General features: G+C 37.2%; 1 protein-coding gene across 3 annotated transcripts; it reads right to left on the bottom strand.

Annotated features, from left to right (window-relative positions):
* Positions 1 to 250: 250 nt before the first annotated feature.
* Positions 251 to 24,417, bottom strand: STEAP2 (STEAP2 metalloreductase). Of its 3 annotated transcripts, XM_057504488.1 has the most exons (7): positions 24,243 to 24,417; positions 16,696 to 16,737; positions 13,422 to 13,549; positions 12,689 to 13,220; positions 9,747 to 10,274; positions 7,273 to 7,437; positions 251 to 5,279 (listed from the first exon to the last, which is right to left on the bottom strand). In XM_057504488.1, the coding sequence occupies exons 4-7, from the start codon at positions 13,178 to 13,180 to the stop codon at positions 4,992 to 4,994; spliced, it is 1,473 nt and encodes a 490-aa protein (XP_057360471.1). In that variant the 5' UTR covers positions 13,181 to 13,220; positions 13,422 to 13,549; positions 16,696 to 16,737; positions 24,243 to 24,417; the 3' UTR covers positions 251 to 4,991. The 3 variants fall into 3 exon arrangements, with proteins under 3 accessions (XP_057360471.1, XP_057360470.1, XP_036767685.1); XM_057504487.1 differs by lacking the exon at positions 16,696 to 16,737; XM_036911790.2 differs by lacking the exon at positions 24,243 to 24,417 and having other exon boundaries at positions 13,422 to 16,723.
* Positions 24,418 to 25,089: the final 672 nt, after the last annotated feature.

Raw genomic sequence — 25,089 nt, 5'->3', positions numbered from 1 at the left:
ATACCTAATGAATGATAGTGAAATGACTTTAAGACTACCACTTCATGAGAAGGATGTTTTTCTCAACGATGACTTTGGCAAAAACAAACAACGCCCCTCCCAACCCAGCCCCCAAACTATTACATGTATTGCTTTTTGGGTGCTTCTAAAAAGAAATAGAAAAGTATTAGATGGCCTCCATCAATATCGGAACAAGTATTAAGTAAGAAAGAAAAATCCATATGTATACATTTCAGAAAAGAAGTTAAGACCCATTAAATAGTACTTTTTATTTAGATGTTTATAAGGCAGATTTATGAGAATGATATAAAAACATGGCATATAATCAGAGAGCAATATTTTTGAGATAACAAAGTTTTAGCAAACATCTATTACACAGTTATAAGGAAGACTGTTTTCCAAGCAGATACAAAATACCTAATGAAAGAGCAAGGCAAGAAAATGAGTACAATTAATTAACAACAGAAAATCAATTCTAATGTGAATTGCACATTATCCTTTAAAAACTTCTAAAGGTATACTTATTGCAATCTAGTTTATTCAAACAGTGTTAAACGGTATCATGACAAAGAACTGATGGCCAGAGTGGATTAGTCTTGACTTCATATAAAGAAACCCACGTTTACAAGGCTTAACTACAGGAAAAGGCAGTCCAAATAGTGAAGTAATCAAGATCTTTTTGGTCTCTAACATGCCTTCCTTAGGTTATGGACTTTGTCCTCCTGTTATAGCCACAACTGCATCAACAAGGTAGAGAAATAAGATCAAGAACATATGCTGCTTTCCTTCGAAGAGACTTCCAGGGAATCACTCACATGTGCCTCTACCTCTTGCTGGCTAACACTCATGGAAACAGCTAATGTCAGGGCAGTGGAGGAATGTGATAGGCAGCAGCTTTTAAAGAAGTACGGTAACTAGTGATTGGGAGACAACTTCCAGTCCCTGTTCAGGCTGGATATCTGCAAAGCTATGAAAGACCTTTGACCTCAAGATAATTCTTCCTTGAAGTTGGCAATTTGGAAATCATACAAAAGCACCTGCTTTGGTGATTTAATTTACCCACTAGTCACGGGGAAAATCCATACAGTCTGCCCCAATTTTGAATGGTGCACAAAGGAAAGCCAATAATTTGGAAAGTTAAAGAAATCTCAGTATGTAAGTATTTTAGGCTGAACTAAACATTTTTTGATATATGGGCAGAATCTCTGAATATTAGCATTTTATTATTCTCTCACATTAAAAAAAATTAAAGAACCTATTCATTCCCATAAAATTCAGTGTTCAAAGATAAGAACAGATTGTTTCCACTAAAATTATTAGTTTCATTTAGAGCAATTACATATACTGAATATACACCAGAATTTGTTTTACTGACTTATGAACAATTGAGGGTAAAGCATCTTATTTTCATGAAAACATATCACAAACACAGATCTTAACACTGGACTGAGGTGTGTTATACTTTGTGTAACACTGATGTAACTCATGGATTTGAAAAATAATTTCACCATGACATTTTAGGCTGTTTAAATACCTATTTCAAGACAGATTTTATAGAGTGACACAGGTTCAGTGTTTATAGTATTCTTAAAGACTTATCAATTACATTTATGGTACTTTATTTAAAATATCACATAAGAAACCTTAAATTTCACAAACAAACCTCTTTTTGGTGGAGAAACTCTCTATACAGAATTTATTATGAAATAGTTTAGTGGCAAAAGGCGATTAAAAAGAATTAAGGTTTTATCATATTTCATGAGATAATATGAAAATTGGATATGATGTATTCTTGAAGCCCTTTTATACAAATAATTTTCATAAGTTGTAAGTATGAATATACTTTAAGTTACTATTATCAAATTAATTTTGAAAGTAAAATTCCTTAATCAAGTCAATATTATGCTAATTTATTAGAAATTAATTGGGTGACCTAACATTAGAGCTCTTTATCCAATTCCACATGTAACACAAAATAATTATCTCTGATAAATATCTATAAATATAATTTATTCATACTTCAAAATACTCTAACATTTAAATAAAAATCTCAACAGGTGGATAATTGGGACTAAATTTCCATACATGCTTGAAAAATATATGTTAGCATGAATATATTCTTATTTAAACATGACTTTAAAAATTCCTAATAGAGGAGATGTATGAAATTTGCACACCAAGCTAAGTAGCAAGATTCAGTCCTTGATTATTTTCCTCTTAGGAAAAAAACTACTCGATTTTTTTCCATAGGATTAAGACTAGGTATATTTTCTACATTCTTATAATTTTCTCAACGGCACTTCTCAAAATACAGATTAAGAAACAAATCCCTGCTACTTTAAGTTCCCATACTTTCTCACATTGAGCAAGAACAGAATTCAGCCCTACTTCTGAGGCCAGAATACTGATTTTTTAAAAATGATTATGAGAAGTAAGAATTAAGAAAAATAACCAGGTTGTAAATCATAAAATAAAGCAATTAAAAGTCAATTAAATAAAGCAATTAAAAGTTAATTGATATTTTTGCATTTTAGGTATTTAGAATTATAATGAATATTTTATATTTATTTTGAAACTCCAAAATTTCTTCGTCTTTGTAGGACTTAAAAGGAGTAGTACTGAAAACATTACTATTTGAAATTTACATCTTATATATATTTTCATAAATTTTGTTTTTTCATATTTTCAAAGGTCCTATTTATCTGTGTAGTGATAATTTTATTTATATTACTAGCTACTTAATCTATACATGCAATGATGTACTTCAACAGTCATCTAGCTTTTAAAAATATTTCCTTGTATTTCACATTAAATGGTGAAAGCATGGTCTTAAGAGAGTGAAACCTTAAGGAACAAGAAAGTATTGAAAAATATGCTGTTAATTTCACTTGTCCACTACAATAGTCTATAGGTGTTACCTTTAAAAGTTATCACCCAACTGAATTCCTACTAAGAATAACAAGCAACTGACTATCAAGAGGGGAAGCATATAATTAAAGAAAATGGAGAGTTCAGTTAAAAAGTACAAGATAATTAAGATTCACCAAAAAGAGAACATCCAAGAATCATGAGTGATTTACCAAACACATGGTGCAATAGCAGAGAAGCAGCCATTGTCAGAAAGGTAGCTTCCACTAAGTAATTCAGTGGTACCTCAGTGGGTAAGCTGAGAAATGTTATAATTTCAGGATATCTAATTATATAATGCATATAATTTACCTTGTCTATAACTTTCTATTTTAATAAGGAAAGAGCATATGGGAAAAAAATGTAGGGCATTCTAACCAAAGTTTGAACAAAATGCAACTTTAATGGGGAATGTCAGCACTGAAAAATTTTATGAATAATTTGTATGATTATATGTCTCTAGAGTAGATTTGTAGTTAATCACTTATCCTAATATCCTTTATGCTTGCAAAATGCTCCCTAATGAATGGCTGAGTGGGCAGAAGTTCTCAGGAAGAGATAAAGAGATGACCAACTTTACAGAGACTTTTTAAGATTCTGTAAGACCTCAGCCAGTCATTAAAACTGCCATGGTCCTATCTCTGCTGGAGTCCTGGACAGGGAGGCATATGGACCACCATGAGTCTCTGGGGTGATGGCCCAGGCAAGATCCTTCCCCTGGGTAAGTAACTGTGGATTATCCCACCAGCAATAATAAATGTATGATTGTAACATTTTCATATATCTTTTGATACCCACAACAAACTGTAAAGAATGTCAGTGCCTTTATACAAAAGAAGCATCTAGATTGGCATTATAAATGTAATGCATAGGGATGGAGCAGGGATCATACAGCCTAGTGGCTAAAACCATAGCCTCTGAAATATGAGTGCCTGGACTTGAAGGCCGGCTCTGCCACTTACTAACTTCATGACCTTGGCAAATAACTTAACTTTTCTGTTCTTCAGTTTTCTCATATGTGAAATGAGGATATAACTATATCTGTTATGAGGTTGTTTTAAGTATTAAATGGGGTAATACAAGTAAAGTGCTTAGAACAGTGCCTGGCATGTCAATAATCCCTCAGTAAAAGTCAGCAAAAGTCTATACGATACAGCATGGTGACTGGCTAAGGTGCAACAACATAGATCAGCTGACAAACAACTATTTGTGTGTAAATTTAACACTTTCCTTCTACCTAGAAACAATTATAAGATTTCCAGGATTGGTTCTACATTAGAAAAATCAGTTTTGGAGGCCAAATATTACTGTCTTCTTTCTGATCAACATATTAATAAGCAAATGAAATTGTAACAAGATAAAGAATAAAATCTTTCATGAGGTATATATGTATTTCAGTGTCAGTACGCATTTCAGTATATATTTCATGTCTCCAATGCATTTTAAATACAATTTCAGGTTCCATTTGTCTTTCTAATTTGTGTTTGCTCACAAATCACACTGGTTCATATCATTAATTACATTCTTCAAACCCTATCTCATGAGAAAAATATAGGAATGTTACCATGCACCCATACCTAGATGCCAATGTAATGTGTCCTTTCTTAAAAATAATATGTGATTACGCATTTCTATTTCTTAAGCTGGATAATAATTAAACTCTCATTTAAGCCTCTGGAAAAAACATATATCCATTGAATTATATGAAAACTTAAAATTCTGCTGGTTTACAAAGTTTTTTAACATTATATTATATATATATGTAATAATATTAACTATAAATATTTTTACCTGATAATGGAATATAGTTTGTTAAAATAACAACAGTGATATGATTGTGCAAAACAAGACAAAACACAGCTAACTTTCAACAATAAGTTGACTATGAAAATTTATATTGGCAAAATACTACATTTGTGAAAATTAATTTGAAGAAAATTCTACCATTAATTCACTTGAGATCTCATTGAACAGGTTTCAGCCCAAAGTAAATTGACAATGCACTTGCAAATGAACATAAAGGCAGTCATAAAAATAATGGCATGAGTCGAACTTTATATGCCATTGGCAAGCACCATTTATCATCACATTACTGTAACCCTCTCTGGTGAGAGATGAGGAACTGCTCCTCCAACACCTTCTTCTAGAAATTGGCTCTTTTCCCAGCCTTTTTTAATTCTCTTTAGCTTTTGGCTTATACATGGAAGGAGTAAAATGATCTTACCCAGAATTACAACTGAGGGCAAAACAAGAGCAAGAACAAAGTTTGGTGGTGTATAAAACCTGTAGTATTCTTCCTCAAAAGCTCGTTTCCATCCATAAATTAAAACATGGAAAGTACTTATGAGCAGAGCGACATATCCAAGTGTAGACTTAGGGTAGGTGGGAGAGAAAAAGCAACAAACTATTTATTCAAATTCATAAGTTAACCCATCCAGCTATACCATATTTATATCTTGATAAAATTATCTTAAATTACTGAGGTATTCTTTGTTCTTTTCTAAATTAAATAACTTTAAATAATATTTCAATATATTTCATAAATATTTATATATTTATATGCATGTGTTGTTTATGCAAATAAGGCCATATTGTATATAGTTGCTTATAGTTTAGTATTCTGGTTATTTTATTTATTATATCAAGAACCTGTCCTCATGTCATTAAATATGAAAACATGACTTTACTGCTGGATAATATTCTATTGAATGGATGTGCTGTTATTTACTTAATCATTCCTTTTTGTTAATCATTTACTATTTCCAACTTCCCTCAATTTTAAATAATGTCACTTTAAGCCCTGTTCTATATTATGGCTTATTTCCTTAGAACTGTTTTCTAATAGTGGGAATACCAGTCAAATCAGCTGGGTTTTCCTTAAGGGTATTGATAAAAACTGTAAAACTTCTTTATAAAGGTTATCCACTTCCCACCAGTTGTGCATATTTAAAAAAAAAAGTGAATGTGTACATATGTATGCACATGCATATATATAAATATACATATATAATTAAATGCTGAAGAGCATTCCCATGGGTATATGCCCATACCCACTCCAACATATATACTAGTTGATGATAAATAAGAAAATCTTACAGTATTAATATGTAATATAAATAGCATTTCAAACGTGGCTTTATTGGCCATATTAAATGAACTATTTAAAGTACTTCAGTTAAGCAGGTTAAAGGTTAAACTCTAGGAGATCAGCACTCCCATTCCCTAAATTATTATGTTCTATTGCTTACTTTGAGAAATGGTCTATGTTACATAAAATATAATATTACATCAGTATAATGATGTAATGTCTAATCTCACTGGGAAAGAATCAACTCTCTAGGAGAAAATTGTTCTGTTTGCAGTTACTCATCTAAATTTATAATGTAATTTGCACCGGTCTAGCACCTTCTACCAGAGGGCCTTCTATTTCTTTTCAGGTGTTATTAAACTAGCAGTTGGGAAAGTATTCACATTTTGTTTCCTTCAAAAAGGAAAAATGAATTTAGACAAGCAATATGCCCTTAATTTGAATGAGATTTTTAGATGACTTAAAATAGAAAAAAGCTCAAACATATAGACAACAAAACCCCAGAAAATTTAGGGTACCCCCAAACAATACTCATCTGCGTCTTATGCTGTAAAGCATTTGGATACAACCAATACTGACTTTATGATAATACAGGTAGAGTCTGAGTCTGAGTTATATATTTTCAAAATATGCAAATTTATTAAATAGCTATTACTGGAGAAGGTAAAGTTTAACTTGTTAAAGATCACAATGCTGTGTGAAACCCCTTTATAGATACTCATATACATATTATACAGGTGATCTCTTAAATACACAAACTAATAATGTCCATAAGGCTGATTGCTTATCATAATCCATTATCCCAGCTACCCAGTTTGCCATTGCTGTGCATGTGTGTGTAAACACATACATTTCTTTTAAAATATTCAGACTGAACTCTTTCTACTTGAATTCAAATTAATGAGATTTTTCTGGACAGATCTAGATGATTCAAAATATAATTCTTCATTACTTGTGCTAATTATAAATTGACTTTTGGTATTAAACTTGATCTAAGCTCACTCATCCACCACTTCCATTTTTTTTTTTTCTTTTTGAAATAATCTTTACTGGTAAATAGTAGGTAGTGCTATCCAAGCCTCCCCATACAATCCTATACTGGTTTTTCACTTACTAAACCAGAATTGTCCTAAACTGGCCTCCAGCAATATGTGCTCCCCAAGCTAGATGCAAAAATGCAGTCCCAAAGGCATATGAGGGATATATTTAAAATTCAACTACATGAAACACATTAAATCTATGCTGCCCAATCCCTCACCAAACAAAACCCTACATACCTGAATAAAACTGAATTCCCTCCAGTTTAAAGCATTGCTCACTGAGGGGATAGAGGTGACTGCCAGGAGGGACAGCAAGCCAAGACTCATTATGCCAAAGGAGATATACATTTCAATTCTCCAAACTTCTTCCTCGTTCCAAGAGTTTTCAATATTTGCGTGAACCTAACAGGAGAACAAACATGAATTTCCTTTATTTGGTAGAACATTAACTGATTCAGTAGAGTCCACACTTGGCATAAGAATACGTCATACATGGATATATTTAAGTTGTATTATTTTAACTTAGCAAACTGTTACGGAGAACCTATTACTGGATGATATTGTTCCAGGTATGGGGGAAGAGACTGGACAGTTAAACAAAAATAACAGAACTAAGATTCTCTCCTTTCCTGCATACACGTGAGAAGACTGGGTAAACCTGTCATCACATTTGTAATACACCAAAGTTACAGGGACTCTGGAGTCCTCACACCATGAAAGCCCAAGTGTTTGGTTTCAGGGTGGCACAGAATAAGTATTGGCAGTTAGACTTCATTTTGAGGTACTTTCACAAGTTGTTTAAACTTGGTTGATATTTTGGGTACATTCCAGCTTTAGTTCAACTTAGAATCCAGGAAGGAAATTTCTAAATTATGTCTGTATCTTCCTCTCTCACATGAAGAATACTTATATGTTGATTTATGCCTTTCCTCTTACTTTATTTTCCCCAGGAAGCTGAAATTTCCCTAAGTATAAAGACCTACCGAATGCAAATATTTGTGCACTTGAATTGCCTCATTAATATACTGTTCCAACTGTCCAGTTGCCTCATTTCTACATAGTACATTCCCATATGTCTTTCGCTTACACCGATAATGCATATACAAACAAATCAGGATTGGTTAACTCTAGATGTGTGGTGTTCTGCATAGGGACTACTTTTAGAATTTCCTATTTACATGCAAACAATATAATTACAGTAATAAATCAAAGGTTGTATTCCTTGGGCTACAGCTTTGATTAAAGGAAATATCTGTTCTTGGAAAACAGATTCTAACTTAATACCAGCTTAACTTTGTCCAGTTCCAAACATAACTTGAAATTAAAATAAAAAAGAAAAGCTAGTGCTTAGCCATTAGGTCCCTTGAGAAATCATACCCTGTCCTGAAAAAAGCCAAAAAGTTCCTTTGTGGAAAAGGCTCTTATTACCTTATTATGTTTGTACAACAATACAGAATATCTCTATTTATCTAGAGATTACTACCTGGATCTACCTGCCCTCCCAGTTCACTCATTCACCCCACAAATATACTTCTCGAGTGTCCTTTATGTGCGAGGCACAGGTCTGGGCATTAGGCAGATATTAATGAACAAAATGGACAAAGATCCTTCCTCTTGTGAACTTACATTCTGATGAGAAAAGGCGGACGAGTAAATATAATAAACAAAAAAACCCATGAAGTGTGTTAGAAGGTGGTAAATGCTGTTGCAGAAAGAGAGAGGAGAGAAGGTAAGTGGGCCTGGGAGGACTGGAGGTGAGTCGGAAGCAGGTAGCAGAGTTTAAAGTGGTGTCCCCGCAGGCCTCACTGAGCAGGTTGTGAGCAAACAACTTGAACGACCAAGGAGGGAGCTGGGCAAGCATTCAGTTAAGAGAAATGGTATTTTTAGAGAAACGATGGCTTAAATCACATTAATGTATTAATTTTTTTCCAATTATTTTAGGTTGAAATTGTTGAAACAGACGTAAGTATTAGATGCTGCCTGCTTGGATCATGAGTCTTTGACTCCTTACGAGATGCAAAAGCTTTCCCTCATTTGTTTGGGCGCAGTGTCTTCGGTATCCACGGAGGCATGCTACATCAAATGACTTCAGCGAAGCCCTTTATATTACATCCACTGAGCGGGAACTATTGGGGAAAATCAGTCTACTCCATCACCAAGTGCCTTCAATGAATCCTGAGGTTTTCTGAAAGAGCTAAGTGCTAGAAAAGCTTCTACAGAGGAACTAGTATGTTTCCTGCTTTTTTGATAACAAAAACCGTGCAAGTGTGTATCTCTTGATTTTGACTTCTTATTCTATTTTATATTTTCACTGGTTCTAATTTATTGTATATGTGTAGTGAGAGTGGCTTTATCATTTGTGGAGCATGGCCAATTATAAAACATTAAAAATTTAACTATCAATGCTGAAAGCAATCATTGCAATTAGAATATTACAAATGAAAACAAAAACCCAACCCTTCACCCCTCCGCTTTTATTCTACAAAGAAAGGGATGATAGCAGCTTTTCCCCCCAAAAGATTTTGGATTAGCCAAATAATTCTTAGGCAGAAGCATCATTTAAACTTTTTAAATATTTTAAACAATATTCTAAATATACTAAAATTTTGATTACATACTAAATTTTTACACTATTTTAAGTCCTATGTTTTACAAATTATACTAATAAAGTATTTTCCTAGCATCAGATAGATAACAAGCATTTTCCATACCTGCTGATAAGCCATGTTGAGAAACAAGTATCTCTCTGACCTTCTCATTGGTAAGCAGAGGCTGTAGGCAACATGGACCGAAGCGAAGAAAAAACTTAGTAATCCAAGCTGTTTTCTACACTGTAACCATGTCTCCAACCAAGGTGGAAATCTCCTATACTTGGTGCCATAATAAAGCTGATAAGCAGCTGCCAAGAGACCTGCTAGGTATACCAGGGACAGCAAAGTAATGGCAACTATGGGCAAGGTTTTATTCACAATCTCAATAGGAATCTTATAAAAGTCACTCTGCTGATTTCTCGCATATGGATGTATAACATCTCTGACAAAGGAATAAAGAAAGAAAAATGTGGCCAGGCTTATGGCTACCACCACTGGCCCTCTCCAGAGAGTAAAGAGCCGCAGGGGTAAATTTTCAATCTCCCTGGCTGATGATAATGATCCCAGGTCAACAGGGATGAAATTCAACTGACGGGCAAGTTCAATAACCTGTTGTCGAGCTTGAACATTGTTGCTGCATATATAAACCTGTGGCAAAAACAAAAGACTTATCATTACTACTGTTGTTTATAAAAATGGTAACAATCACACCCTCCACTTAATCTATGGAGCATCACTTGTGGTAACCGTGAGTGGTGCAAAAAGTTACGGAGATAAAAGCACTTAATAGGTTAACATAGCGTCACAAAAACAGCAAAGTTCTTGCTATTGCGATGGAGGAAGAAAAGTTTCTAGAACTCATGGTTCATTAATAGTGGTGAGGCATGGTCTCCCCTCCAACAGTCTAGGTGGAGTTTGAGCTGCTGGCCAGGCTCTGCCCGCCTCACTCTGCTGGGAACATGGTGGGGCTGGCTCTCCAGGTTTTGTGGCCAATATTTAGTTCTAGAACCCCAGTGATTGTGTCCAGTAGAGTGATTACAAGCATTGCCCTTTACAGATATTCAGCAAGAGGGAAGGTGGCCATGGACTCTGGAGAGTGAAATTTGCGATTAAAATCTCTAAGTCATATCATGATGCTGGACTATTTATAAAATTCATCTTTTGGCTTAGTAGCCAATTTGTCAAATACCTCTGAAAAATCATCAATATCTCAAGTATATTGTATTATCGATCAGATACGAAATTCTTTGATCTTCACATGATAATATAGTTGGTGGGGAGAAAAGTGGTATTATAAAGCTTAGTTAATTTAAATAATGAAGCCGTTTTCTAAGGCTGAGGTGGTACTTCTATAGCAACTCTAAAGATTTGATGGGAGAAGTGAGAGTGGGCTTTCAAACTATCAAAATATCTTAAATATAGTACTGCAGTTGAGAATTCAAAAAATATTTGTTGAGCAAGAAATTTATTGCTGGGGTGAGTCACTATTACTTACGGGTAGGTCATGTTATTTAGGGCTAGAAAAATATTGCTATAAAAGTCTCTGAGTAATGTTTGGGGAAAACAAATTCCTAAATATACCCCTGAAGATGTTATATAAGGCCCTGGACCAGACCCGTCTGAAATATTTGCATGCTAAACCAATTTACTTATGATAACAATATAGAGCTTCTTTGACTATTAATTTTGCCTAACATTAGCCAGATGAATGACAAAGTCTCTACTAGTAGACAAATGTTCATGAACTTCTAAAATGGAGTGGGGAAGAATACCTACATACCAGATAAATAAGGAAAAGCATTTTAAATTAATTTACTATGGTGCTGACAATGGTGAAGTAAACTTTTTAAATTAATTGGGAAAGAAACCTATAAATTATAAAATATAATAATAAAACTAAAGGTATAAACTATTCATAATAAGGGAACAGGGCTGTGAAATACAAATGAAACTACTTCTGTAGCTCACTTCAAATTTAATCATTGTTCCTCAATTTTTTCTTTTTTTTGGTTAAAGAAATAATTATTACAAATATGGGCAAAGGATTAAATTAAGGCTTATCCCTAATTTAGTCTGTATACATTGTTAAACTCTGGTGGATATGCAAACATAAAAAAAAGAAAGAAAAGGATTCAGAAATAGCCTCTGGAGAAGTCGGAAAGTATCTGTTCTTTAATAGTCTTTCAAATTAAGGACTTGGAAGTGAATGGTTATCATGACTCTAATATGCAGCCTACAGTGATGTCATAGTTAACTTTATTTCCTAAGACATCTAATCAACTGTCTTTATGGACAAAAATAATAAAACTATTTTATTATCATTCTTGATTATAATGTGTAACCACACTTTAAAAGATTAAGGTATACTATTTTACATTTTTACTTATACAGGCTCTCTTTCCACAAAGGCACCGGTGGAGCTCCCCATCTGCTTTGTTCTCAGATGGAGCACAACAGAACCACCCATAGAGTAAAGAGAACATAAGCAATCCCATCTGCTCCTACCTCCCTGCCACAGATTAAAATCTGCACTTAAAAATAAACTGTGCTATTTTAAATTCCATGAGTAATCTCCATAAAATAAAAAGGTGCTTCAAAGAGTTCTTCTGAAGTGCACACCAGTGATATTGCATACAGAGATGGAATACTGTATTACCAAGTAGCTGCAAGGAATGAAGAGGGAGGAGGAGGAGGGGAGGGAGGAAGGAAGGAAGGCTGGGGGTGAAAGAGGGAAGAATCACATGCTTGTTATTGCTGCTATTTTGAGAAAGCAAGGAGAGACCCAACGCAATGTGTCCCACTCTTCATCAGCCAACCTTGCCTTTTCTTGAATTACCTGGTTATGACAGAAAAGTCCTAATAATTATCTCAGCTTTCCACATTATTTTGGGAATAGAAATGTGCCTTTACAAGTCAGGGCATGAATTTTCAGATGCTCATACATAGTCTTCTGTGATAATCACCAGAAAGTGTCCAAATTTGGTTTTTAAATGTCTGATATTTGCTTAACTACTTAAACACAAAATGCCAGATAAATAAGAATGAAAGTTAAAAATACATACCTGCCGGCTGGCATCCTTTGGTCCTAACTGAAGTGTCCAAGCTGAGACAACATTAAATCCTTTGACAATCAGGGAATCTGGGAATAATGAAGCCAAATATTCAGCATTGGATTCTGGGTATTGGTTTATCCTCGTGTTATTGCTCACATCAATCAGGATTTTACCCACAAGCAGATGTCTCAGGTCCCACAGGGAGGTGTAATGTTCTCTATGTATAGCAACAAATATTATATTTGTTTTTGTCAGAGCATCTTCGTGATGAGTGACATCTACCACATGTGGAAAAAATTCAGAAGCAAACTTAGGATTTCTGCTTCCTATGACCACATGATAGCCACATCTAATCAGTCGGATGGTCAGGGATTTGGCAAAATCCCCACTTCCAATTACACCTACAGTGACTTTCCTTGCATCTTTGATACCATTTATGCCATTAGGCAAAAAAGTTTCACTAAGGTTCTTAGGGCTTCCCATCATAGAGATCGATGCCATGATACGGAATACAGACTCTTTCAAGATCACCAAGGATGTCCTAGGGAGAGAAAATAAAATGTTCACCAATAATCTATTGCCAAACATTAATACACTTCTAGATATTATAATAATGTCCTTCTAATGTCCTTCAAATATCTTGGCAAGCTATGTAACATAGAACACAGCCAAGACACAGTTTATAAGGTAAGAAAATGAACTCATCACAAAGTTGATATGCTGAAATGTGCACATGACTCACCTGAGAATCTTGTTAGAACACAGATTCTGATTCAGTAGGTCTGGACTGAGGCCCAAGATCCTGCATTTCTAATAGGGTAATGCTGATGCTGCTGGTCTGCGGATCCCACTTGGAGCAGCAGCAAGGCCCTAGAGCACAAAAGGAAAGAGATGGAAGTTTTCACGTATAACTTTTTAAAAACACAGTTCTAACGAGTCTGATTACCCAGTTTCTCATCAGATCAGAGGCAGCAAATCAGCAATGCCTCTTAAGAGGACTATGATAGGACGTGATGGCACACAAGACAACACAAGACAGAAAAACCATAAAAAACAAAGAACTATTTAAGCCCAAACTGTCTAGAATCATTTGGGGTGGAGTCTATAAATTATCCTGTACACCTCAGTATTTAATGAGTGACTTCATTATTAAATGAGAGTAAGATAAACCAGTTAATAAAAAATGAACACCAGCACTTAAATTGTATTTTAAGGAAAGTAGGCATCAAAACACAACAAAGGATTAATTAAATACTATTGACTTTTATCATTCATCCTATATCCTATAATTTATCACTGAGAAAGTAGCTTTCCCATGAAAAGGTGTTAGTAATGTGGTTATGATCTTAAATTACACAATACTTATCTTCTTCCCCTTTCATTTGTTGTCTTCATAGACCATAATGCAGTTATTGTCCCCAGTAAAATTTGTCAAATTTTTAAAATTTAAGTGACTAACATCTGAAATGTTCCTATTTGTAATAACTTGCTCAAGAATCCACATCAGAATGCCATGAATCACTGTCACTTTGGGTCTGAATGAAAACATTCTCATTATTCCATCCCCATTGCACAATTTCTTTTATGCTAATAGCAGATGTGTATCATTTCAGTGGATTTAATGGTTTTTACAGGAACAGGTAGAAGGTTTCAAAAAACATGTTTTGGGGGTTATTACCAAATGCATTTTTTATTAAATGACTGAACCAAATGAATTCAATTTCAAATGAAATTTGATATTACTGAAGCCGGGAAAACTCAACTTTTTACTCTAGAAATGGATCACATTCAATGACTCCAAAAAATCAGTGAATTAATCTTTAAGAAGACAATAGTAATATTATCTAATACTCATATAATACCTCTGTGCCAGCCTGTTTGTGCTTTTTTATGTTAGCTGAATGAATCCACACAGCAACCCTATGAGATAGATGCTAATCCTGTCACAGACCATTTTGAGGACTGAGAGATACAGAAGACAATTAGCTTGTCCAAGGTCATAGGAGAGAAAGTGGGAGAGCCAGGATTAGGACCCAGGCAATCCAGCTAAGGTGTGTGTCATTTGGGTGCATTTGAGGAATTTAAGGAAGGGCTTTTTCTTTGGGTACTGGGGCCAAGTGGAACAGTTATGATTGTGCTCATATTAATATATTTCTCCTCCTCTGGCCATGTCAATTGCTCCTGACAATTACCTAGTGATGTTAATGTCTAACTCAGATCCTGGGAAAGGAGAATGCTCTTTTTAAATCTCTTACACACATTTCATTTCACACTTTTCAAGACAGAAAGGGTGGTAATTATCCACTTTGCCTTGGAGTGATCCCATGCATGCAGAAGGCCAGGTGGGGATCAGAGGCTCCAGGAAGAATGAAACCGTCAACACCCTCTGAGATGTTGTGGGCTATCTTGGGAGTCAGGGGCAGTTAAAGAAACCGAAATAATTAAATCAATGCTTTCATTCAGCAATTCAAGGTGAACTGACCAACTTACTTACCCTAGTCATAAATGTTATCTAAGGGTAAAAAGGATGTTAGACACAAACACAGGAATACAAGATTTCTATATCCCAATCCCACTTTCTGAGTAGAGAGTGTAGCATCTCCCAAAATACAAAAATGCAAAATTTTTAAGAATCATGATGATCAAGGCCTTTTCAAACTAAAACCAAAACGAAAGCAAAACCATATCTGCTTATTTTACAAAGTAAGTTCAAACCTCATCTGCAAATAAAAAGGTGAACAGGTAAATATGTTAGGACCTAATAATGTCACCTGTGGGCCTTTCCTTACACCATATGTTTTTAACTTGTAACTCCACTCAAACATGTTTGGACCTTATTCACATTATAATTCTAATGGCAAGTTTTAACTAAACCCTTTAATGGTGTGACAGGGGCTACAAATAGAAGTTGGCCTATAAATGAGACTATTTTCATTACAGTTTTAAGGAATGTAAAAGCATCCATGAGAGAGAGAAAAAAACCTTTAAAGTACTTGAGAGGTGGATTTTTTGCATATTGTTAAAAGCATATAACAATACATATGCTTGTGTGCTATTTCATAGTTCACAAAGTTTTCATATGTCATGCTATTATTGTTCTCAAATGGCTGCAGAGTAGATATTACACTTAGCTTAAAGATAAGGAAACAGACTCAAAGAACTTGAGCAATTTGCTTAAGACAGTACAGTCTGTAGTGACAAAACCAGAATTCCAATGTGAACAATTCAATCTCTGCTCATTCTAAAACTGCAATGCAAACATTATATGGGGAATCTTAAAATTATCTCCAAATGTTGTCCATAACTATATTTTCTAGAAGCAAAGCTGACTTTAAATAGTTACAGTATGAATCTCAGCTTAGGATAGTTTTAGGTAAATCCAAAGCTATTAAGCTTAAGAATTCTAGGTATAAAACAGAAAAAAATATTGAAATAATTAGAATGTTTGGATCAAAACCAACTAAAGACCTAAATGTATTAATCCTACAGAACAAAACATGAATGGTTGCTGTGTAACTCCTAGAGAACCCCAGATAGGAGCAACCCATTTGTCTTCTGGGAAGTCTGCAGACAGGTATGTACTGGAGTGTAGGGAGGAAGGGCCAGGAATAGTGTCCATATCCTGTGGAATTCACCCATAAACAGACTAAGAGCGACTCATCTCCACAAACTTTGGGTGACTATCTGGTGCTGACACAATGGGGCAAAATCTCATCAATCAATTTATAATTTGCTAAACTACCATTTTGGATCACTTGGTTAACAGTTGAGCTAGAGTTAACACTTGTGATATATTTTTAAAAATGGAATTATAAAAATTGAATAGTGTCAATATCTGAAGGTTTGCCTGTTTACAAAAAAGAATAAACATCTTCCACTGTACATTTCCACTGACAAGGAATGATTCAACTCTCATCTAAGGCAGACCTACCCTGCTATGACCCAGCATGAATTTATCCAGGCCATAGTGTGCTTTGCACAGAAGAGATAAAGGACAAGAGAAGCATGGTACTTACACTCAAGGAATTCACACTCCAGTTGGGAAGAGACAGGATGTACTTAGAATAAAAAGCAGAAAAACACTCACATCAGTTTATTATTAAGGACTAGATTGCATGAGCAGAGCACAGTTACTCTAGAAAGCCAGGAAGAAGAAATATCACATGGTGTTCCCTTACCTCAAGTCACTCGTACATATATATATATATATATATATATATGTATGTATGTATGTATGTAAATTGTATTTAAAAAATAAACTCTAGAATACACAGATCTTCTTCAAGCCAGGTTGGTGCCAGTGCACTACAAGTTCATTCTAGCTTAGAATTATAAGGATCAAAAGTGACATTTGGCTTTCTGTAACCTTAGCTTAAAGGTATGAGGTCACTGGTTCCCAAATGTTAAGTTATCACTGGTATACAGAAATTACAAAGTTTATGGATACAGTAGGGAGTTTTTCATAAAACTATTCAATTCAAGAATTACCCTTTGAGAACACATCTTTCGTACTTTTGGGATCAAAATGTCATTTTCTTCATAAAAGGATAGTGATAGTACCAGTTGTTTGAGATGGCAGTCCTATATAGACCCCTTCCCTCCTTTTTTATTTTACTGGTCTGTAAAATCTGCAGGTCTGAGGACCACAGATTAGCAGATGCAAGGAAGATCTCTACATGAAAGTGCTGCTTAAGCCGGTTGGAGAGAAAACCTTTCGGAGAGGAGAGGAAAGCTCCTTACAGCAGGAGATGTCTTCTTAATACTCATTCTGGAGATGAAATATCAAATATCCCAAGCCAATTTTCTTTAACTAAATGGCGATTTTTACTATCATGGATGGGTTGCACAAAGGTAACTCCTAAATTCTTTCAAATTTAAATAAACAAATAAAACCCAACTGTTTATTTGTATCAAGACAATAAAGAATTTCTTTGAGGGTAGAGACTCTTTTTGAGTTTTTAGCTTTCAGAAGTTCTTAAGACCTTTAGAAAACCACAGATACAAAGCTGCAGTTCTGCTAGAATGTGATTTCCTAACACGGTGGTGGTCCAAGTGCAGTCTCTGTACCAGTGGCACCGGCATTTCCTGGAAATTTGTTAGAAATGTAAATTCCCAGGCCCTGCCCCAGACCTTCTAGACCAGAAATCCTGGGGGTGGCACCCAGCAATCTGTTTCAAGAAACCCTCAGGTAATTCTGACGCATGTTAAAATTTGAGAATAATGACTCTAATGTAATACAGTCCAACCACTATTTGCTGCTTATTTGAAATCCAGATTATTAAATTCTTTTCTTCAGCTGAAACTCTTGGGTAATTTGTATGCATCCTTATTTGAAAATCATTTTCCAAAAATTATGAAATAGTAACTTTATTAAAATTAAAAACTATGAAGATTTATGAAAACTGTATAGATTTTGTTCTTTGTAATTCTGTGTATAAATTATCACAATTGCAAATGATTTACTGAAATTTCATACTTGACCTGAGTGTTTGTGTTCATGTTTCATAGAACCAACCAAAGAGTTTGGTGAAAAGAAATATAATAACCTTAGAGCTAAAGTCAACTAACTCCAAGCCTTCCAGACTCTTCAAATAACCAGAAGTTCAAAATAACTAGTAATTTCCTAGGCTTGGTATGTATTCAATATATACTTTGACGTGAGTATGATTTCATGACATTTCTAGATCCTAAATCACCAAAACAAAACCTCATGTTTATTACATTGCAATTAACTATGGCAGGAAGGCAGTCTAATTCATGTCAGGAATTGAAATTCCTTCATGTAAGGAAGGCTTGCAATAAAAATCCCTTGCTGGTTAAATTTAGGTTAGTCTAGAAGTTCAGTTAAAAATGAATTTCCCAAGGATTTTAGTTAATACTATTTTAGGGTCCTCTTCAATAAATCAAAAGCAACAACTCCCCACCCCATACTTCCCTTCCCGTTTTTCCTCTATGTATAGGACAGTGGAGAATGGTATACACATCCCTCCATCCACTTCACAAGTGTAGCCCACCATGTCGAGCAGGGCCACGTGCCCTGTGCATACCTGGGTTTTCATAACACTGCAAGTTAACAACCAAGGGTTATGTCTAAAATGAGGTGGCAGTAATGGGTCATAACATGGCTGAAATATTTTCCCCATCTGATAACCTTGTTGCATATGGTACTTTGAGATAAAGATACCTATGTTTATTGGCTAGCAGATACTGGTTTTTCTATGTTGCAGTAACTCCCTTGTAAATAAATAAATAAATGAAAGGCTTGGCACTCTAGCAACACCACCAATCATAATGATATTCATCCATCCATCCACCCAGCCATCCCTGACATTCACCCACCCACCCTCTTACTGAATCCTGTTCAACAGGCACTCAGCTAGGTGCTGATGCTCCAGTGTCACAATTATCTATTCAGTATGATGAAATTATGATTGTTGAAGCAACCTAGAAAGTAAGCCTTCCTTAAAGTATAATTTACATACCATAAATGTGCCCATTTTAAGTGTATGCATTAAAGATTTTCAGTAAATTTACAGTTAGGTAACCATCACCACAAAGCAATTTTAGAACATTTCCATCAGCAGTAACTGTTAGTAGTCAAATTTTAACAAAACTGGCCAAGGGTAAATGCCTCTTTTAAAAAAATCCTATCTCCCTCAATATTCCGAAAGCTCTGTGGACTTTCACACACATCAGAGTGTAACTGGAGTTTTGCTGACTGCTCTGTACTGTGGAGCAATGAGGGGTCCTACTGCTTGGGCAAGTGGGGAGAGAGAATTGCCATCTCATAGCTCCCTCTTCCCATGGTGGGGACGACCTAGTCAAGCAGTGGTTCTCAACTCTGGCTGCAACCAGAATGACCCGAGGAGCTTTCAATCAGTGACACCTCGTCAGCACCACCCTTCCACCAGATTTTTATTTAATGGATCAGGGGTTCAACCTGGGCATCAGGATTTTTGTAGAGATCCTCCGATGTTTGTGCAGCCAAGATTGAAGGCAAGTACTGAACGATTCAGGATTCCACCAAATACTTATTTTAGTATTGGAGATAATAGCTGTGGCTTTTTGATCATCAATTTTGCTTTTTTACACTACGGTTTGTAATAACGAAAGAATAACACTTGCGAGAGAATCACAGTTGCTCTGGAATGCAGGAAGCTGAAAAATATGCATGTGGTCTCTTCCCCTCTCCTAGGCAGGCAGGAGCAGCCTCAGAAGATCCACTTGTTACTTTACAATCTCCTCTTTTCACTTTCTGGAAAGGGTAGTATCATTCCTTGCAACATGTCATCCCATCATACAGCACACTTTGTTCCCATTGTTTCATAACATTCAAAATTTAGAATGTTCCAGTGATGTTATCTCTCCTTTCTGTCTGACAAGGGGTTCCCCTCAGTTCTCCAGGCATCATAGGTTCTGCTGACCTGAGCAGACAAAAGAGTTTCCAAGTGGACTGACTCCCCCTGGAAAAGCACCAATCAAACTTAAATTTGAATATGATCACCTGGGGCTCTTGTTAAAATTCCTGTTGGTTCTCTGGCTCTGAGTGAGGCTTGAGATTCTGCATGTCTCCCGGGCTCCCAGGTGGTGCCCAGGGTCCTGGCTCATGGGCCACACTTTGACTAGCAAGGTCCCACAGTGTCTCTACCTTTCAATTTTATGTTATTCACAGGTAATACAGACTAAATAATTGAGAAGGCTATGATATTTATAAAAAGTTTGGTTTATGTGGTACTGAACTTTCTGAAATCACCTTGTTTTCTGCATTTCAGTTCCCTCTGTTAAATGGAAAACAAAGAAACTGTACTTGACTCCTGCAACACTAAAATTCTTTCATTCCCAAGTTTCAAAGCAATATAATAATCAATGGTAAGATCACTACCTTATATTTAACATGTGACACTTGAACTTTATGAACTGGATCTAAAAGTGTGATTTAAGTAGCACATGGGCTTCTTGAAATTTCAAGGTCATAGTTTTCTTGAATGGACATTCAACTTGCTGTATTCATTTAATTCTTGAAGTATATTCTCAATTTTAGAGCACTTGATTACCCTCAGTACATGGCCTTCTAAAATTTTTAGCTCAGAAGGGCCTCCTTGACATTCTTGTAGCTGAATGGCAGCTATTATGCTATATTAATTCTGAAAAATAGAACCTAATTTGTTTCAAGTATAAACATCTAGGGCATTAATTATTAGGTGATGGTCACTCTGAAAGGGCTGTCCTCAGAGATCTTGGTGACATTCTCAACCTGGTGATGTGGATATGTTGTACAAAATATAATCCTCTGGGGCCATGAGAGACAGTAGGTGTATTTTTGACTTTGCAAAGCCACATCTGAATCTTCTCCTTCTCCCCTGCAAACATTCAGCTCCTTCAGGTTCATGACACTTTGTAACACCCTCTCCCTAAACTCACTGCTGTCATCTACTGACTTTTAGCTTAATTTTTACCACTTGCAACTTTGTCCCTCAATATACACAGAACCTTCCTTTCTTCCCCACTAGTTGTCTTCCTTTTCCAGTATGTCATCATTGAAGTGCATGAAACATTCAGCCTCATGGCCTCTTGTTTCCTTCACTTATTCATCAAAGGCAGTGAATCTTTGCCTCCACTCCACCTTAGTCATGCACTTTCTGATCTCTCTAGACACTATCTCCTAGCCTTCCAATAATCTTAGTCAAATATTCACAATGATAATTCTAGATAGCAGAAGAAATCTGGTCCACTGACCCACTGTTCTCTCCATTGAGCTTCTCCTGGTTTCTCTTTACCCATCCTAGATTCCATAGTATATATTTATTGTCATTTGCTTAAAAAGATGGACTCTTATTATGGACTAAATGTTTGTGTCCCCTTTCCTGCTCCAATTCATATGCCGAAATCCTAACTCCCAATGGGAGGGTATTAAGAGGTGTGGCCTTTGGGAGGTGATCTGTACTCTTGACAAACAGACATCAGAGTTCTCTCTCCTCTTCCACTATGTGAGGACAAATTGAGAGGACGGTTGTCTGTGAACCAGGATGTGGGCCCCACCAGACACTGAGTCTGCCAGTGCCTTGATTTTAGACTTCTCAGCCTCCAAAACTGGGAGTAATAAACGTTTGATATGGTATTCTGCTACAGAAGCCTGATTGGATAAGGACAGTTCTCTTGCTCGCCATTGCATCCACTTGGTATAACTCTAGTCCTAGAAGAACCTGGCTATCCATGTTCACTGTAACTGTAGCCAAGTTGGTGAAGGTTGCTGAAGAAAAATCGGACAACTGAGCTCATTAAATTCACTGTAACAGACTTCACCTATCAAAGGAATAGTCTGTCTATTTCTGTCCTGAGACCAACCTCTTCTTCTCCCAAGGAGTTGTGGTTATGATCTCCTCAGAGATAGTTCAAACAGGAACTCTTTTGCCACCCAGACCTGTTCCCATTCGTCCCAATTTCCTCATCTCAGTAAATGATACCATTACATACCAGTTGCTCATATCAAAAAACTGGGAGTCATTCTCGAGTCTTTGCTTTCCCTCATCCTTGACATAAAATCCCAAACCAACTCTTGTCCAAAAAACTTCTTAAATCCCTCTCCACTGCCACCAGCTTAATCCAAGTCTCTACCATCTCTCACCTGAACTCTGCAGACATTTTCTGACATGTCTCTCTACTTTCTCCTTGTTTCTCCACATACCAGCCAAGATTATCTTAAAATGTAAAATCAGATGATGTCTTTTCCCTTCCTAAAAATCAATGGCTTTCTAGTGCACTTAGAACTATAGCCACCTTTTGACCATGACCTAGCAGGCCCTGAATGAGCTAGCCAGCCCCTGCACACCTCTCCAGTCTCATCCTTTATTAACAGTTACTTCTATGGCCCAGCTATGACATCCTTTTCTAGAAGTAGAAAAGACCAACGACTTTCCCATCTTAGGTACTTGACATTATGTCTCTTCAGTAGAATGATTCATTCCAGTTTTTTTCTGTTTTCTTTTCAGCCCTGTCATCTTTGTAATTCTATGCAACTGTTTCTTTACCCATTACCATTTCTCCCATAAGATGAAAAGCTTGTTGAAGACAGAACCATGTTTGACCTGTTCATTTACTGCCTCCACGATGCCTGGCACACAGTAAATAAGAAGGCAATAAATATCCTGGCATGGAATGCATCAAAAAATGTTAGGACCAAAAGAGATGTAATAGCTTTCTAGGTAAGATCCCTCTTTTTGATGATAAAGACATGTGGGCCCAAAGTAGGTAAGTCAATGTTATGGTTATGTCAATGTCATGATTACCTGCTGAGTATAGAATAAATGCATCCCCTGATTGTATCCTTTATTGAAACTTTAGCCCTCTTCTTTCAAACTTTTGGTGTACCTGCTTTCTTACCTTTCTAATTTATAATCCTTTCTTTAAAAGTGTGTTTGCCTTTATCTGTGCTACTTTTTCAGTATTAAAATATAATTATGCTCACTCAGTACAAGTAAATTTTCCATGTCACCAGTACAATAAAGAGTGACTTGGATATAGGTTTTCATTTCCTTTTTGCATAATTAGCTTTCACCAAAATGACTGACTAGCTAAGAGAAACTTTCTAACTACTCTGCAAAAATATCTAGGATTGCTTTTAAGCTTTGAAACAACAGAGGGAGAGATGCAGAGTATAAACAATGTAGCTTTAGAGAAAGCAAAAGATGAGATCAGCACAAAGGTAGACCACAACTGAAATCTCTCTGGGAAGTGCTTTGACAAATGTTCGCAGTCCTGGGACGGTTAACAGGACTAGAATCTAATCAAAGCCATGAGAGTGGGGGCAGGGACAGGAGTCCGAATTCCATGTCTCCCAATTTCACCCGCAGTGATGAGTGATAATTAACCATGGTCTGGAATAAGTTTTTCCATCTAAAAAACGAACTGCCTGAGGAGTAAAAACTGACACTAGTCCTTCTCCAAAGCGGGTGTAAATATCTCTCGAAAAAAATTCTCCTTTATCTCTCTGCTCTATTTTAAGAGCAAGATTTTTAGGGCATAATTTTCAACAAGTTTTGGCTGAGGCTGAACACGGACTCAAAAGATAATTTAGGACACCCAAGGAAGAAGCCAATTACTTCCTAACATACAATGACCTAAACACACGATGGTCACATAATTGGGTAATAAACAAAATGACTACTAGAAACTCTGTTCTCAAAGCAGCGCTGCATGAATCTGCAGTGGTAGGCAGACTATCAGGGAAGCTAAGGTAATCTGTGCTTCCTTTCCCTTTGCGGTACATCCCACCTGGAACGTCTCTGCTGCCCTCCTTTCTCCTGGGCCCAACCTAAGGACTTTCTGGCAGCTCGTGGAAGACCGAGAGGAGTAAGGGGCGAAATCGATAGGACGGACAACCTTCCCCCCACTTCCCACGCCCCACCTTAGAGTGCCAGGGCATCAGGAAGGCGCGAGCTCAGGGCGGACGCCCGCAGGGGGCGCGTAGCCCAGGAGGACCGATGCAGCGCGTGGTGCCGACTGCATCTGGACCCTCGACTCAGTCGCCGTCCCCTCGTTTCGCGCCCTGCCCGGACCCGCTCACCTCCGCGCCCTCCGCGCCGGGCAGGGGCGAGCCTAGCAGTTCTCCGTGAGAGGAGCCGACTGCCCCGGGGCCCGCGCGGGCTCCAGGGCCTAGGGGCCGCGCCTCCGAGCGGCGGCTGCAAGGCTGCTGCGGCGGCGGTCGCGCTCCGGCTGCCTCTCCGCCTCCCCCAAGCTGGTTCGCGTAGGGCCGGAGACGCGGGAGCGGGAGGAGGCGCGCGGAGGCCGGCCTCGCAGTGACGCGCCGCCAGGGGCTGCTCGCGGGGAGGGCGTCTGGCGCGGGCGGGGAGGGCCCGGGGCGCGGACCCGAGGGCCGGCCGGGCGAGAGCGGAGAGCCGGGCAGCGCAGGGAGGTGCCGGAGAGTCCGGAGGAGCCGCGGGTGGCCGTGCTGGGGAGCTGGGAGCACGAAGAGCGCCGAGGGGCAAGCCGCGGAACGAGCCCTACGCGCCTCGCCTGTGCCCCCCCTGCCAGGCTCCCCAGTGATTCCTTTAGAAGCAACTCGAGAAAAATCAAGCCCACTGTCCTTCTGCACTGCTTTTGTGCCTTGTGGTCGGTTTTCAACTCCAGACTTAGTTTGTTTTTTTTAACTACCCCTTCTCCCTTTCCCACTCCCCACCCGGTTACTGAGACGTCTCCAAGAAAAACTGCGCTTTCTCCTGTATGTGTTCTTTCCTCACCTCTGCCCACCCAGATCCTCATTTGGCTGGAGTGCGTCCTTGTAATAAAATGTTCAGAAAGGCCCTTTTATGAACACCTTTAAAAACTCTGGTATGTTAGGACCCTCACAGCCGGCGGATTGCAGATTAGTTGGCTTGGATCGTCACGCCAGCTGGAGAAGCACCCGAGTTTTG

This window comes from Manis pentadactyla, chromosome 7 (genome assembly GCF_030020395.1).
Source record: "Manis pentadactyla isolate mManPen7 chromosome 7, mManPen7.hap1, whole genome shotgun sequence".
NCBI lineage: Eukaryota > Metazoa > Chordata > Mammalia > Pholidota > Manidae > Manis > Manis pentadactyla.
Note: the sequence above shows the minus strand (reverse complement) of the source record. Positions and strands in the feature narration are given on the sequence as shown.

What these genes read in the sequence shown, in the direction of transcription:
- STEAP2 (XM_057504488.1), bottom strand. Translation starts at nt 13,180, where the DNA reads ATGGCATCGATCTCTATGATGGGAAGCCCTAAGAACCTTAGTGAAACT. An exon ending in CAAAGGATGCCAGCCGGCAG is followed by an intron (nt 10,275 to 12,688) that starts GTATGTATTTTT and finishes TTTTTGCCACAG; the next exon opens with GTTTATATATGCAGCAACAA. An exon ending in TCAACATGGCTTATCAGCAG is followed by an intron (nt 7,438 to 9,746) that starts GTATGGAAAATG and finishes TTCTCCTGTTAG; the next exon opens with GTTCACGCAAATATTGAAAA.